The sequence below is a fragment of the Oncorhynchus nerka genome, linkage group LG12 (assembly GCF_034236695.1).
Source record: "Oncorhynchus nerka isolate Pitt River linkage group LG12, Oner_Uvic_2.0, whole genome shotgun sequence".
Taxonomy (NCBI): domain Eukaryota; kingdom Metazoa; phylum Chordata; class Actinopteri; order Salmoniformes; family Salmonidae; genus Oncorhynchus; species Oncorhynchus nerka.
In genome coordinates this window covers 40,006,031-40,021,885 of record NC_088407.1, presented here as the reverse complement: position 1 = coordinate 40,021,885, position 15,855 = coordinate 40,006,031, and the positions used below count along the sequence as shown (strand labels likewise).

Sequence of the window (15,855 nt, the reverse complement as noted above, 5' to 3'; positions counted from 1 at the left end):
ATGTTTTATATACTCAGTATAAATGTAAATAGGTGAAATTTAGCAAATTTGGCCAATTCCCAGCAGATTTGTCTTCCAGTTGTACATGACCTGACTTTTTTCTGCAACTTGGATTTCCCAGTTTGGCGGTAACCCTGTGTCCTGTGCCATCGGCCTTGCTGTCCTGGACGTGATTGAGAAAGAGGATCTCCAAGGCAACGCGCTGCGAGTGGGGGGCTACCTGATGCGACTGCTGGAGCAGCAGAAAGAGAAGCATCCACTAGTGGGGGATATCAGGTACACACACACACGCACACACTGCACCGTCCATAACTGCAGGGCTTTCCAGAGGGTGTTGCGGTCAGCACAACGCATCACCACACTGCCAGCCCTGGACATCTTCGGCACCCACTGTCACAGGAAAGCCAAGAAGATCATCAAGAACATCAGCCACCTGAACCACGGCCTGACCCCTCTATCGTCCAGAAGATCAGTACAGATGCATCAAAGCTGGGACCAACGGACTGAAAAACAGCTTCTATCGCAAGGCCATCAGACTATTAAATAGCCATCACTAGCCGGCTTCCACCCAGTACCCTGCCCTGAACTTAGTCACTATCACTAGTTGGCTACCATCCGGTTACTCATCCCTGGACCTTAGAGGCTGCTGCCCTATGTATTTCAAATCAGGTGTAGACCTTAAAGTGAAATGCTTACTTACAAGCCCCTAACCAGCAATGCAGTTAAAAAAATATGAATAAGAATAAGAAATTGAAAGTAACAATTAGTTAAAGAGCAGCAGTAAAATAACAATAGCGAGACTATACAAAGAGGGTACCGGTACAGAGTTAATGTAGTCGAGGTAATATGTACATGTAGGTAGAGTTATTAAAGTGACTATGCATAGATAATAACAGAGAGTAGCATCAGTGTAAAAGGTGTGTGGGGGGTGGCAATGAAAATAGTCTGGGTAGCCATTCAATTAGATGTTCAGGAGTCTTATGCCTTGGGGGTAGAAGCTGATTTAGAAGCCTTGTGCACCTAGACTTGGTGCTCCGGTACCGCTTGCAGTGCGGTAGCAGAGAGAACAGTCTATGACTAGGGTGGCTGGAGTCTTTGATCATTTTTAGGGCCTTCCTCTGACACCGCCTGGTATAGAGGTCCTGGATGGCGGAAAGCTACCCTCTGTAGTGCCTGGCGGTCGGAGGCTGAGCAGTTGCCATACCAGGCAGTGATGCAACCAATCAGGATGCTTTCCATGGTGCAGCTGTAGAACCTTTGGAGGATCTGAGGACCCATGCCAAATCTTTTCAGTATCCTGAGGGGGAATAGGTTTTGTCATGCCCTCTTCACGGCTGTCTTGGTGTGCTTGGACCATGTTAGTTTGTTGGTGATGTGGACACCAAGGAACTTGAAGCTGTCAACCTGCTCCACTACAGCCCCGTCGATGAGAATGGGGGCATGCTTGGTCCTCCTTTTCCTGTAGTCGACAATCATCTCCTTTGTCTTGCTCACATTGAGGGAGAGGTTGCTGTCCTGGCACCACACGGCCAGGTCTCTGACCTCCTCCCTATAGGCTGTCTCCACTGTGTCATCGGCAAACTTAATGATGGTGTTTGAATCGTGCCTGGCTGTGCAGTCATGAGTGAACAGGGTGTACAGGGGGGGACTAAGCACGCACCTCTGAGGGGCCCCTGTGTTGAGGATCAGCGTGGTGGATGTGTTGTTACCTACCCTTACAACCTGGGTGCGGCTCGTCAGGAAGTCCAGGATCCAGTTTCAGAGAGGAGGTGTTTAGTCCCAGGGTCCTTATGGTCAGCCTGGTACGGCAACTGCACCGCCCTCATCCGCAAGGCTCTCCAGAGGGTAGTGCGGTCTGCACAACGCATCACCGGGCGGCAAACTACATGCCCTCCAGGACCCGATGTCACAGGAAGGACAATCATCATCAAGGACAACAACCACCCGAGCAACTGCCTGTTCACCTCGCTATCATCCAGAAGGTGAGGTCAACACAGGTGCATCAAAGCTGGGACCGAGAGACTGAAAAACAGCTTCTATCTCAAGGCCATCAGACCATTAAACAGCCATCACTAACATAGAGAGGCTGCTGCCAACATACAGACTAAAATCACTGGCCACTTTAAAAAATGGATTTAATAATGGTGTGTTTGGGATCATTGTCATGCTGAAAGACCCAGCCACGTTTCATCTTCAATGCCCTTGCTGATGGAAGCAGGTTTTCACTCAAAATCACTCAAAATCTCACGACACATGGCCCCATTCATTCATACACGGATCAGTCGTCCTGGTCCCTTTGCAGAAAAACAGCCCCAAAGCATGATGTTTCCACCCCCATGCTTCACAGTAGGTATGGTGTTCTTTGGATGCAACTCAGCATTCTTTTTTATTGTGTTTTTATTTTATTTTTTATTTTACCCCCTTTTCTCCCCAATTTCATGGTATCCAATTGTTTTTAGTAGCTACTATCTTGTCTCATCGCTACAACTCCCGTACGGGCTCGGGAGAGACTAAGGTTGAAAGTCATGCGTCCTCCGATACACAACCCAACCAAGCCGCACTGCTTCTTAACACAGCGCGCTTCCAACCCGGAAGCCAGGCGCACCAATGTGTTTGAGGAAACACTGCACCTGGCAACCTTAGTTAGCGCGCACTGCGCCCGGCCCACCACAGAAGTCGCTGGTGCGTGATGAGACAAGGACATCCCTACCGGCCAAGCCCTCCCTAACCCGGGCGACGCTAGGCCAATTGTGCGTTGCCCCACGGACCTCCCGGTCGCGGCCGGTTACGGCAGAGCCTGGGCGCGAACCTAGAGTCTCTGATGGCACAGCTGACCACTGCACCACCCGGGAGGCCCTAACTTAGCATTCTTTGTCCTCCAAACATGACGAGTTTAGTTTTTACCAAAAAGTTATATTTTGGTTTCATCTGATCATATAACATTCTCCCAATCTTCTTCTGGATCATCCAAATGCTCTCTAGCAAACTTCAGACGGGCCTGGACATGTACTGGCTTAAGCAGGGGGACACATCTGGCACTGCAGGATTTGAGTCCCTGGCGGCGTAGTGTGTTACTGATGATAGGCTTTGTTACTTTGGTCCCAGCTCTCTGCAGGTCATTCACTAGGTCCCCCTGTGTGGTTCTGGGATTTTTGCTCACCGTTCTTGTGATCATTTTGACCCCACGGGGTGAGATCTTGCGTGGAGCCCCAGATCGAGGGAAATTATCAGTGGTCTTGTATGTCTTCCATTTCCTAATAATTGCTCCCACATTTGATTTCTTCAAACAAGCTGCTTACCTATTGCAGATTCAGTCTTCACAGCCTGGTGCACGTCTACAATTTTGTTTCTGGTGTCCTTTGACAGGTCTTTGGTCTTGGCCATAGTGGAGTTTGGAGTGTGACTGTTTGAGGTTGTGGACAGGTGTCTTTTATACTGATAACAAGTTCAAACAGGTGCCATTAATACAGGTAACGAGTGGAGGACAGAGGAGCCTCTTAAAGAAGAAGTTACAGGTCTGTGAGAGCCAGACATCTTGCTTGTTTGTAGGTGACCAAATACCTATTTTCCACCATCATTTGCAAATAAATTCATTAAAAATCCTACAATGTGATTTTCTGGATTGTTTTCCCTCATTTTGTCTGTCATAGTTGAAGTGTACCTATGGTGAAAATTACAGGCCTCTCTCATCTTTTTAAGTGGGAGAACTTGCACAATTGGTGGCTGACTAAATACTTTTTTGCCCCACTGTATATACTGTATTTCATACCATCTTTTGCATCTTGCCTATGCCGCACCACCATCGCGCATCCATATATTTATATGTGCATATTCTTATTCCATCACCATACATTGTGGTAGTCGTAGTCGTTGTGAATTTGTTAGATTACTTGTTAGATATTACTGCACTGTCGGAACTAGAAGCACAAGCATTTCACTACACTCGCATTAACATCTGCTAACCATGTGTATGGTCAAATTTGATTTGATAAGTGTGCCTTGAATTTAAAACAAAGCACCCCCACACCATCACACCTCAACTTCAGAAGGCTGAAGAAATTTGTCTTTTCACCTAAACCCTCACAAACATCGACAGATACACAATTGAGAGCATCCTGTCGGGCTGTATCCCCGCCTGGTATGGCAACTGCACCGCCCTCAACCGCAAGGCTCTCCAGAGGGTAGTGCGGTCTGCACCATTTCAGTTTGTCCTTGATGTGTACGCCGAGGAACTTACACTTTCCACCTTCTCCACTACTGTTCCGTCGATGTGGATAGGGGGGTGCTCCCTCTGCTGTTTCCTGAAGTCCATGATCATCTCCTTTGTTTCGTTGAGTGAGAGAGATTACTTTCCTGACACTCCGAGGGCCCTCACCTCCTCCCCTGTAGGCTGTCTCGTTGTTTTTGGTAATCAAGCCTACCACTGTAGTGTTGTCCGCAAACTTGATGATTGAGTTGGAGGCGTGCATGACCATGCAGTCATGGGTGAACAGGGAGTACAGGAGAAGGCTGAGAACGCACCCTTGTGGGGCCCCATTCTTGAGGATCAGCGGGGTAGAGATGTTGTTTCCTAACTTCCACCTGGAGGCGGCCCGTCAGAAAGTCCAGGATCCAAATGCACAGGGCAGGGTCGAGACCCAGGGTCTCAAGCTTAATGATGAGTTTGGAGGGTACTATGGTTTTGAATGCTGAGCTGTAGTCAATGAACAGCATTCTTACATAGGTATTACTCTTGTCCAGATGGGTTAGGGCAGTTTGCAGTGTGATGGTGATTGCATCATCTGTGGACCTATTGGGGCGGTAAGCGATAAGCCATCCCACCTGGTTTGCGCTTAGTGGGACTATCATTTGTTTTTCAACAGGACAATGACCCAAAACACACCAGGAGAGTGATGGAGTGCTGCATCAGATGGCCTGGCCTCCACAATCAACCGACCTCAAACCAATTGAGATGGTTTTAGGATGAGTTGGACCGCAGGAAAAGCAGCCAACAAGTGCTCAGCATATGTGGGAACTTCAAGACTGTTGGAAAAGCATTCCTCATGAAGCTGGTTGAGAGAATGCCAAGAGTGTGCAAAGCTGTCATCAAAGCAAAAGGTGGCTACTTTGAAGAATCTAAAATCTAATAGACTGATGAGTTTCAGAAGAAAGTTCTTTGTTTCTGGCCATTTTGAGACTGTAATTGAACCCACAAATGCTAAAGAAGGCTAGTTTTAATGCTTCTTTAATCAGAACAACAGTTTTCAGCTGTGCTAAAATAATTGCAAAGGGGTTTTCTAATGATCAATTAGCCTTTTAAAACGATAAACTTGGATTAGCTAACACAATGTGCCATTGGAACACAGGAGTGATGGTTGCGGATAATGGGCCTCTGTAACGCCTATGTAGATTTTCCATAAAAAATCTGCTGTTTCCAGCTACAATAGTCATTTACAACATGAAAAATGTCAACACTGTATTTCTGATCAATTTGATATTTGTTATGTTAATGGACAAAAAATGTGCTTTCAAAAACAAGGACATTTCTAAGTGGCCCCAAACTTTTGAACGGTAGTGTATGTATTCATACTCCGGACGCCGACATTGCACGTCCTAATATTTCTCTATTTCTTAATTCCATTATTTTACTTTGTGATTTGTGTGTATTGTTAGATATTACTGCACTATTAGAGCCAGGAACACAAGCATTATACTACACCCACAATAACATATGCTACATATGTGTATGTGACCAATAACATTTGATTTGATTTGATTTGACACACACAGGGAAAAACATCCACTGGCAAGAAATATCAAGTAGGTCTACTCACTTAACTAAGGGGGAGAGAGACTTATCATCTGAGCCTGATACTGACTCCCTAATATTGCAATAGCTTAGAGCTCTACACATTGACCATTGATCATGTATTTGGGTGTCACAGTTGTGTTTCGGTATTTGCAGATATACAACATCAATAATGTTTTTAGTCAGAATTTTTCCAATATGGTATTGTAAAGTATTAGGCAAGTAATAGCTGTAAATTTACACTGAATAATTTGACTTAAGTAATTACAAAACATTTTGTGCACACTGAAGAAACCACTGATCTATATACAAATATACACAATACCAATGCTTTTACCACTAGTAGTGATGGGCACCAATATCAATAATTTGACATGGCAAGGCATATTGTGATATCGATTGATCCGTCCTGTTATCCTTCCCATTATGTAAAAATGCTAACTTGACAACTACTGCATGCACAAAACCCTTCTCACAGGCTCTCAACTTAGCATGCTGATGTGCAATCAACGGTAGATAGGCTTCCCATTGTATTCAAACGGGTTGAGTAGGTTTTAGGCTCCTTTAGGAAAAGTCCATACTTATATCAGTTGCATTTTTCTAGTTGGTGCCATTCACTCACCACTACAATATGCCAATGTACATATCCAGTGTCAAATTACCCTGAAACCTATAGAGGATTCTTAGAAATGCAGCTGGTAACGTTCAACATGACAGAGGTTCACAAAAGCTCTGTGTGTGTGTCAGGGTTCAGACTGTGATGATGTAATGTCTGATAGGGGTCGTGGCCTGTTTGTTGGGGCGGAGCTTGTGAGAGATCGGGTGAAACTGACCCCTGCTACAGCGGAAGCTCAGGACATCATTTACAAGTGAGTGACTCATTTAGGCCATTTTTAGACATTTATAAAACGTACTTAGTTTTTATACGGCATTTTAGCATATGGTCAGTTCTTAAAATGAGATTAAACACAGTTTATAAAATGTCTGCACATTTATCAAGCCGTGTAAATCACACATAGAAACATGTTTTATCAATTAGAATCATGTTAAATCAAATAGCACATTTTCAAATCAAGTATAAGGTTTTTAATTCACAATTTGCCATGGATTCCGACTTATTTTTTTAGGATCAAGTTCTGTGAGTATTTTTGAGGCCCATGTTGGTTTAGGTTTCAAACATCACATGATACCGGTGATGTGTCGTATTGTAATGATCTCAATAAAAGTTTATAAATTGAGCAATGCAGAAGCACACATGAACTAAGTGCAGTTATATGAGCATATTAAGACCAAAAATCGTTGGGCACCTCCTAGTTGTAGTGTTAACACAACGGTTATGTAAATGTTTTGGCATACTCGTCATTGACAGCCATTGTCTCAACCCCAGTGTAAACGTGGCTGTACTATAGTAACCTAAACTATAGTTCAGCACTTGGGGGTTGGCCTCAAGTGAAGAAACATATCTTCTCTTGAAAATCTTAATTGTAATTGATCCAGAAGAGACTTGTAGACCCAGAACAGATATTGCAGTATGCTTGTTTCATTAGGACAAATATGGAGTTCCAAACTATGTTTCCCCAGACTGAAGGAACAACACATCCTACTAAGTGCAGATGGTCCTCATCGCAATGTCCTCAAGTTCAAACCACCCATGTGCTTCTCTGAGGAGGACGCCGACATGGTCGTGGAAAAGATTGACCAGATTCTCACAGGTACTCTTAATGCCCCTCTGAGTTTGTGAGCTGTTGTCTGGAAAGTAGGAGAAACCACATTCTTCTTTCTCTTGTCCATTATTCAAAATGCTTGTAGTGTCATGTCACTGTGGTACCATGGCAAGAAGTTTTATTATGAGTATTATTTTTTTTTTTACAGACATTGAGAAGGCGTTGGGGTTACAAATGCCCTCCACAGTACATACAGAGAATGGAAGCAATAAGAGAAATGTAAGTCTGGCACAGGTCATATAGGCCCTAGCTCCTTCCCCTCAATCTCTTTGGCATTCACAGATCTAATTTTAGCAGTACCAGTGTGTCGCCACTGATTATGTTAATGTCTTGTGATATTGTTTTAGAACTGAGTTTCCATAGCTAGGGCTGACACTTAGGACTTGAGAAGAGCAGAACCAATGAACTCTGCATCATCAATACAGTTGCTCTGTGAGAAGGTGTTAATTGTGGAAGGTGTTAAACCATGTGCACAGTTAGCCATTGTTATTTAAATGCTGGCTGAAAAGTACTAGTGGCCTCGCCTTGGTTCCTAGTCAGAGCAAGTCATCGGAGGCCATGGCCCAGTGAGTCACTCTCTGGAGCCGGGCAGTGGAAGTGGAAATACAAAAGTCTGAGCCTTTTTAGTAAAACACCAGGGTAAATCCTCAGTGGAAATTCACCATAATGATGCATTTATATGAAGGACTTACCACACACCAGGGTGTCATGTGCTTCTAGGATTCTGCGATCGCCAATTGTTTTTCAAAATTAACAATTTCCTGCATATTATGCGAAGGCTCGCAATTTTAACCAATCACTGCCCAGTTACCACATAATTTGGTTCAATCAAGCCAAACATGAAACTTTTTCCCACGTCACCGCATTTTTGTGACAAATTGGAGAAAATTATTGCATATAATGATCAATTAGCCTTTTAAAATTATAAACTTGGATTAGCTAACACAACGTGCCGTTGAACACAGGAGATTGCTGATAATGGGCCTCTGTATGCCTATGTAGATATTCCAATTACAAATCTGCCGTTTCCAACTAAAATAATAATTTACATTTTTAACATTTAACATTTAAGTAATTTAGCAGACGCTCTTATCCAGAGCGACTTACAAATTGGTGCGTTCACCTTAAGACATCCAGTGGAACAGCCACTTTACAATAGTGCATCTAAATCTTTTAAGGGGGGTGAGAAGGATTACTTTATCCTATCCTAGGTATTCCTGAAAGAGGTGGGGTTTCAGGTGTCTCCGGAAGGTGGTGATTGACTCCGCTGTCCGGGCGTCGTGAGGGAGTTTGTTCCACCATTGGGGGGCCAGAGCAGCGAACAGTTTTGACTGGGCTGCGTGGGAATTGTACTTCCTCAGTGGTAGGGAGGCGAGCAGGCCAGAGGTGGATGAACGCAGTGCCCTTGTTTGGGTGTAGGGCCTGATCAGAGCCTGGAGGTACTGAGGTGCCGTTCCCCTCACAGCTCCGTAGGCAAGCACCATGGTCTTGTAGCGGATGCGAGCTTCAACTGGAAGCCAGTGGAGAGAGCGGAGGAGCGGGGTGACGTGAGAGAACTTGGGAAGGTTGAACACCAGACGGGCTGCGGCGTTCTGGATGAGTTGTAGGGGTTTAATGGCACAGGCAGGGAGCCCAGCCAACAGCGAGTTGCAGTAATCCAGACGGGAGATGACAAGTGCCTGGATTAGGACCTGCGCTGCTTCCTGTGTGAGGCAGGGTCGTACTCTGCGGATGTTGTAGAGCATGAACCTACAAGAACGGGCCACCGCCTTGATGTTAGTTGAGAACGACAGGGTGTTGTCCAGGATCACGCCAAGGTTCTTAGCGCTCTGGGAGGAGGACACAATGGAGTTGTCAACCGTGATGGCGAGATCATGGAACGGGCAGTCCTTCCCCGGGAGGAAGAGCAGCTCCGTCTTGCCGAGGTTCAGCTTGAGGTGGTGATCCGTCATCCACACTGATATGTCTGCCAGACATGCAGAGATGCGATTCGCCACCTGGTCATCAGAAGGGGGAAAGGAGAAGATTAATTGTGTGTCGTCTGCATTTACAACATTAACAATGTCTACACTTATTTCTGATCAATTTTATGTTAATGTAATGGACAAAAGATGTTATTTTCTTTCAAAAACAAGGACATTTCTAAGTGACCCTAAACTTTTGAATGGTAGTGTACAGTCGTGGCCAAAAGTTTTGAGAATGACACAAATATTAATTTCCACAAAGTTTGCTGCTTCAGTGTCTTTAGATATTTTTGTCAGATGTTCCTTTACAAACTGAGGCAACAGACTTTGTGAAAATTTATATTTGTGTCGTTCTCAAAACTTTTGGCCACGACTGTATATATCTATATATATTAAAAAAATATAAACGCACAAAAATATAAATGCAACATGCAACACTTTTTATGATTTTACTGAGTTACAGTTCATAGAAGAAAATCTGTCAATTTAAATATATATATTTGTCCCTAATCTATGAATTTCACGTGACTGCGCAGGGGCACCAGGCCCACCCACTGGGAGCCAGGCTCAGCCAATCAGCCACAAATGGGCTTTATATTACAACAAGAAATATTCCTCAGTTTCATCATCTTTCCGGGTGGCTGTGGTTGTGGTCAGTAGTTGTGTGTGTATGGTCGACTAAATGTGGGAAGCAGTTGTGTGGTTGTGGTCAGAAATTGTGTGGTTGTTGTCAGTAGTTGTGTGGTTTTGGTCAACAGTTGTGTGGTTGTGTTCAGATGTTGTTTAGTTGTGGTCAGTAGTTGTGGTCAGCAGTTGAGTTGTCAATAGTTGTGTGGTCAGAAGTTGTGTGGTTGTGGTCTGTAGTTGTGGACACTAGATGTGGTTAGCAGTAGTGTGTTTGTGATCAGTAGTTGTGTGGTTGTGGTTAGTAGTTGTGTGGTTGTGTCAGAAGTTGTGTGGTGTGGTTTGTAGTTGTGGTTGTTGTCAGACAATATGTGGTTGTGGTTACTAGCTAGCTACTCCCAGGACCAGCGCTGGACCAGAGCTAGTGCAGACCATAGCAGAAGTTTGTGTTTGTATTTATTATGGATCCCCATTAGCTGCTTCCAAAGCAGCAGCTACTCTTCCTAGGGTCCAGCAAAATTAAGGCAGTTTATACAATTTTAAAAACATTACAATACATTCACAGATTTCACAACACACTGTGTGCCCTTAGGCCACTACTCCACCGATACCACATATCTACTGTACTAAATCCATGTGTATGTATAGTGTGTATGTTATCGTGTGTGTGTGTGTGTATGCATGTGTCTGTGCCAATGTTTGTGTTGTTCCATAAGGTGTTTTTTTATTAATTTTTTAAATAAAATGTTAATGCTTGCGTCAGTTACTTGATGTGGAATAGAGTTCCATGTAGTCATGGCTGTGGTCAGCCATGTTGTTGTGGTCAGTAGTTGTGGTCAGCGGTTGTGTTTTTGGGATCATTAGTTGTAGTCGTTATTTTTTTGTCAGTAGCTGTGGTTAGTAGTAGTGGTCAGTAGTTGTGTGGTTGTGGTCAGTAGTTGTGATCAGCAGTTGTGTTTTTGTGGTCATTAGTTGTAGTCATTATTTTTTGTCAGTAGTTGTGGTGATTAGTTTTGTGGTTGTGGCCAAAAGTTGTGTGGTTGTGGTCAGTAGTTAGATGTGTGGACAGCAGTTGTTTATGTGGTCAGTAGTTACGTGGTTGTGATCACTAGATGTGGTCAGCAATTGTGTAGTTGTGGTCAGATATTGTGTGGATGGGGTCAGTTGTTGTGGTCAGTAGATGATTGGTCAGTGGTAGAGGTTGACCGACTAATCGGAATGGCCGGTTAATTAGGGCCGAATTCAAGTTTTCATAACAATCGGAAATCGGTATTTTTGGATGCCGTTTTTTTTTTTACACCTATATTTAACTAGGCAAGTGTGTTAAGAACACATTCTTATTTTCAATGATGGCCTAGGAACGATGGGTTAACTCCCTTGTTTTAGTATGGTCAGGGCGTGAGTTGGGGTGGGTAGTCTATGTTCTTTTCTCTATGTTGTGTTTATGTGTTTGGCCTGGTATGGTTCTCAATCAGAGGCAGGTGTCGTTCGTTGTCTCTGATTGAGAATCATACTTAGGTAGCCTTTTCCCACCTGTGTTTTGTGGGTGATTATTTTCTGTCTAGTGTTTTTCTACACTTTTCAGGACTGTTTCGGTTTTCGTTTATTTCACGTTGTTATTTTGTATTTTGTTGTTCAGTTAATAAACATCATACCACGCTGCGCATTGGTCTGACATTTCATACTCCTCGTCAGAGGAGGACGAAGAATTCCGTTACAGATTCAATCTTGCAACCTTACAGTTAACTAGTCCAATGCTCTAACCACCTCCCTCACGAGGAGGCCGCCTGTTACGCGAATGCAGTAAGAAGCCAAGGTAAGTTGCTAGCTAGCATTAAACTTATCTTATAAAAAACAATCAATCAATCATAATCACTAGTTATAACTACACATGGTTGATAATATTACTAGTTTATCTAGCGTGTCCTGCGTTGCATATAATCGATGCAGTGCGCATTCGCGAAAAAGGACTGTCGCTGCTCCAACATGTACCTAACCATAAACATCAATGCCTTTCTTAAAATCAATACACAGAAGTATGTATTTTTAATCCTGCATATTTAGCTAAAAGAAATCCAGGTTAGCAGGCTATATTAACCAGGTGAAATTGCGTCACTTCTCTTGCGTTCATTGTACTCAGAGTCAGGGTATATGCAACAGTTTGGGCCGCCTGGCTCATTGCGAAGTAATTTGCCAGAATTTTACGTAATTATGACATAACATTGAAGGTTGTGCAATGTAACAGGAATATTTAGACTTATGGATGCCACCCGTTAGATAAAATATGGAATGGTTCCATATTTCACTGAAAGAATAAATGTTTTGTTTTCGAGATGATAGTTTCCGGATTCGACCATATTAATGACCTAAGGCTCGTATTTCTGTGTGTTATTATGTTATAATTAAGTCTATGATTTGATAGAGCAGTCTGACTGAGCGATGGTAGGCACCAGCAAGCTCGTAAGCATTCATTCAAACAGCACTTTCGTGCGTTTTGCCAGCAGCTTTTCGCAATGCTTCAAACAGTGAGCTGTTTATGACTTCAAGCCTATCAACTGCCGAGATTAGGCAGGGGGGTGCGGGGTGCGCGCTAATAGCGTTTCAAACGTTACTCGCTCTGAGACTTGGAGTAGTTGTTCCCCTTGCTCTGCATGGGTAACGCTGCTTCGAGGGTTGCTGTTGTCGATGTGTTCCTGGTTCGAGCCCAGGTAGCGGCGAGGAGAGGGATGGAAGCTATACTGTTACACTGGCAATACTAAAGTGCCTAGAAGAACATCCAATAGTCAAAGGTATATGAAATACAAATCGTATAGAGAGAAATAGTCCTATAATTTCTATAATAACTACAACCTAAAACTTCTTACCTGGGAATATTGAAGACTCATGTTAAAAGGAACCACCAGCTTTCATATGTTCTCATGTTCTGAGCAAGGAACTTAAACGTTAGCTTTCTTACAAGGCACATATTGCACTTTTACTTTCTTCTCCAACACTTTGTTTTTGCGTTATTTAAACCAAATTGAACATGTTTCATTTTTATTTGAGGCTAAATTGATTTTATTGATGCATTATATTAAGTTAAAATAAGTGCTCATTCAGTATTGTTGTAATTGTCAATATTACAAATACATTTTTTTAAATATATATGCTTTTTATATATATATATATATATATATATATATTTTTTTTTTGTAATCGGCCGATTAATCTGTATTGGCTTTTTTTGGTCCTCCAATAAATCGGTATCAGCGTTGAAAAATCATAATCGGTCGACCGTGGTTGTGGTCACTTGATGGTCAGAATTGGTTGTGGTCCGTTGTGTGGTTGTGGTCAGATGTTGGTTGTTTGCAAAAAAGTTACAGAAAATGTTGTTGACACGGTTACTAAAATAGCTATATTGTTATAGATATGTACTAGATATTTCTGTTATTATTTCAGATTTGAATAACAGAAGTAGACCAATATGTCATACACTCTGTCTTTATGGAAAAGTGGTCAAAGTCGATGATTTGTGTCAAATGTATTTTTGCATTGACAGTGAATGGCAGTTGGAAATGATGATGTCACAATGGGGAGCAAAAAAGGACAAACAAATGTAGAACAGAAAAAGTAAAAGATAATCAAAACATTTTATGCAAGCAACCCGAGTGAGACCATTCTGCACATTTTAAAAGTTTGAACGGCGTTTCTAGCTGAAACAGTGTAGGAGGAGTAGCATGCTAAATAATAAGGAGTATGTTGAATATTGAAGCTGGGGTTTTGCTGTGAAAGCCCCTCAATAAGAAGTATGTCATAGACTAAAGCTGGGGCTTTTGCTGCGCAAGCCTCACAATAACCTTTGACATCAAACTTCGTACGTTGATATGTAACAGCCCAAGACCTCTGCGAAAACAGTCGGGGTATCCACATTTGTTATATTTAAAAAAAATAGCACTAGACGAGTTTACCACAGTCGGTTTCCCGATTGGGCTAACAGTAACAGGGTGGCATGTAGCCTAGTGGTTAGAGCGTTGGGCCAGTAACTGAAAGATTGCTGGCTCGAATCCCCGAGCTGACAAGGTAAAAATCGGTCGTTCTGCCCCTGAACCAGGCAGTTAACCCACTGTTACCCGGTAGGACGTCATTCTAAATAAGAATTTGTTCTCAACTAAATAAAGGTACATTTAAAGAACAGTGGAATACAAATGTGTGGTCACAAGATTATTACAGACTATGCCCCTGGAAATATGGTTATCTGTAGCAGTACGATGATAACGCTGTGAAATAGTGGGAATGAGATGAGTTACCTGAGCAGGGGTTTGGCTGTATTTGAGTCAATATTTTATAAGAGAAATTTTGCCCTTTTCATATTTGAATGCAAGCCATCCCTCTTTTAAAACTGGGGCTTCTCACAAAAGTGGTCAAAATTGTCAATGTACTCCAAATCCATTGAGAAATTGTAGCATTTAAGGCAGAAGAGATGACTAAAGCATTCCATTCCGTGACCTATTCTTGGTAGCGGCCCGGAAATGAGAACCCACTTGCCTGTCTCCTTTAACCTGCCTATCAGCCCTCTGAAGTAATCTTTTACTAACATGAATGACTACTGTGGGAGCATTCAGGTGCTTCTCCATCACCACAGGGACCTGGTATTATTATAGTATAGTATTATCTTTTCAGATCTGTGGACACAGAAGGTTTGTGGCAGCGTAAGTTTGTGGCAGCTTAATTGGGGAGAACGAGCTCGTGATAATGGCTGGAGTGTAATCAGTGGAACAATATCAAACACATGGTTTCCAGGTGTTTGATGCCATTCCATTTGATCCGTTCATTATTATGAGCCCTTCTCACCTCAGAAGCCTCCTGTGGTGGACACTGAAAGGGTGGGTGCTAGGGGAAAGAGCTAAAGGATATGAAACCAGGAGAGAGAATGAAGATACTGAGAATGCAGCAAAATGTTACACATACTCTTTGCCTTCAGATTCATCCATATTGCTCTCATCATGTTAATTTGATCACAAGGTTCAACCTGAGGAAAACGGATGTCATCATTCAAATGGAATAGGCCATAGCCGTGATACGTCTCAACAGCATGCCTCTCAGCAAAACAAAAGGCTGAGGCCTTAATGGACTTGTGGAGTTTTGCTACTGTCTTATAAGACCTGCCCTGCACACTTACATGTTTCAATGGATAAAGGAAGCATTCATTCAAACCTATAATTACTTTTTGTAAGCATTTATAATATGTTAGTTACACATTGATGTTATAATCCTAATCTCAGGTACTTTGAAATGTGATTGGAAATTTGGCCAGGCATGTATAAGGGCCTGCTGTTCCTCTGTATACAGACAAATGCAGATGAACTAGAAACCCATATTGACAGTGAGGAACAAACTTAATGTGCTAATGTCCAGGATGTCTTTAGAGTCATGCATTGATCCCTCACTGTGACTTCATATTAAATAGTAAATGACAATGATTACAAATGCTAACTTTTTCAAAGTATCATTATGAAATATAAAGAATATGCCTACTGAAAAGACTATAAAGTAGTATTGGCCATTGTCATGTTATTGCCCACATTTAGAGGTTCTTCAATGAAAGCGTTGTTCTACAAAAATGTCAAATAAACAATGCAGACAGAGGGAACGGAATTGTTTATCTTTGTGTCTAGCAGCCTCTTGTGTACATTGAAAGAAAATGCTGAGGAGCAGAGTTGGCTACACAGAAACCTTGGACAATACATGGTGCACTGCTATGCTAATTGTGGCAAGA

General features: G+C 42.7%; 1 protein-coding gene across 1 annotated transcript in view; it reads left to right on the top strand.

Moving 5' to 3' along the window:
• The window catches only part of etnppl (ethanolamine-phosphate phospho-lyase), a 36,541-nt gene extending 21,265 nt beyond the window's left edge, over window positions 1-15,276 (top strand). Inside the window, exons 9-13 of the mRNA XM_029674843.2 lie at window positions 122-276; window positions 6,568-6,657; window positions 7,370-7,500; window positions 7,661-7,731; window positions 15,102-15,276. Of these exons, the coding sequence (XP_029530703.1) occupies window positions 122-276; window positions 6,568-6,657; window positions 7,370-7,500; window positions 7,661-7,731; window positions 15,102-15,206 (552 nt within the window). The 3' untranslated portion in view covers window positions 15,207-15,276. The remainder of the gene's footprint in view (window positions 1-121; window positions 277-6,567; window positions 6,658-7,369; window positions 7,501-7,660; window positions 7,732-15,101) is intronic.
• Window positions 15,277-15,855: the final 579 nt, after the last annotated feature.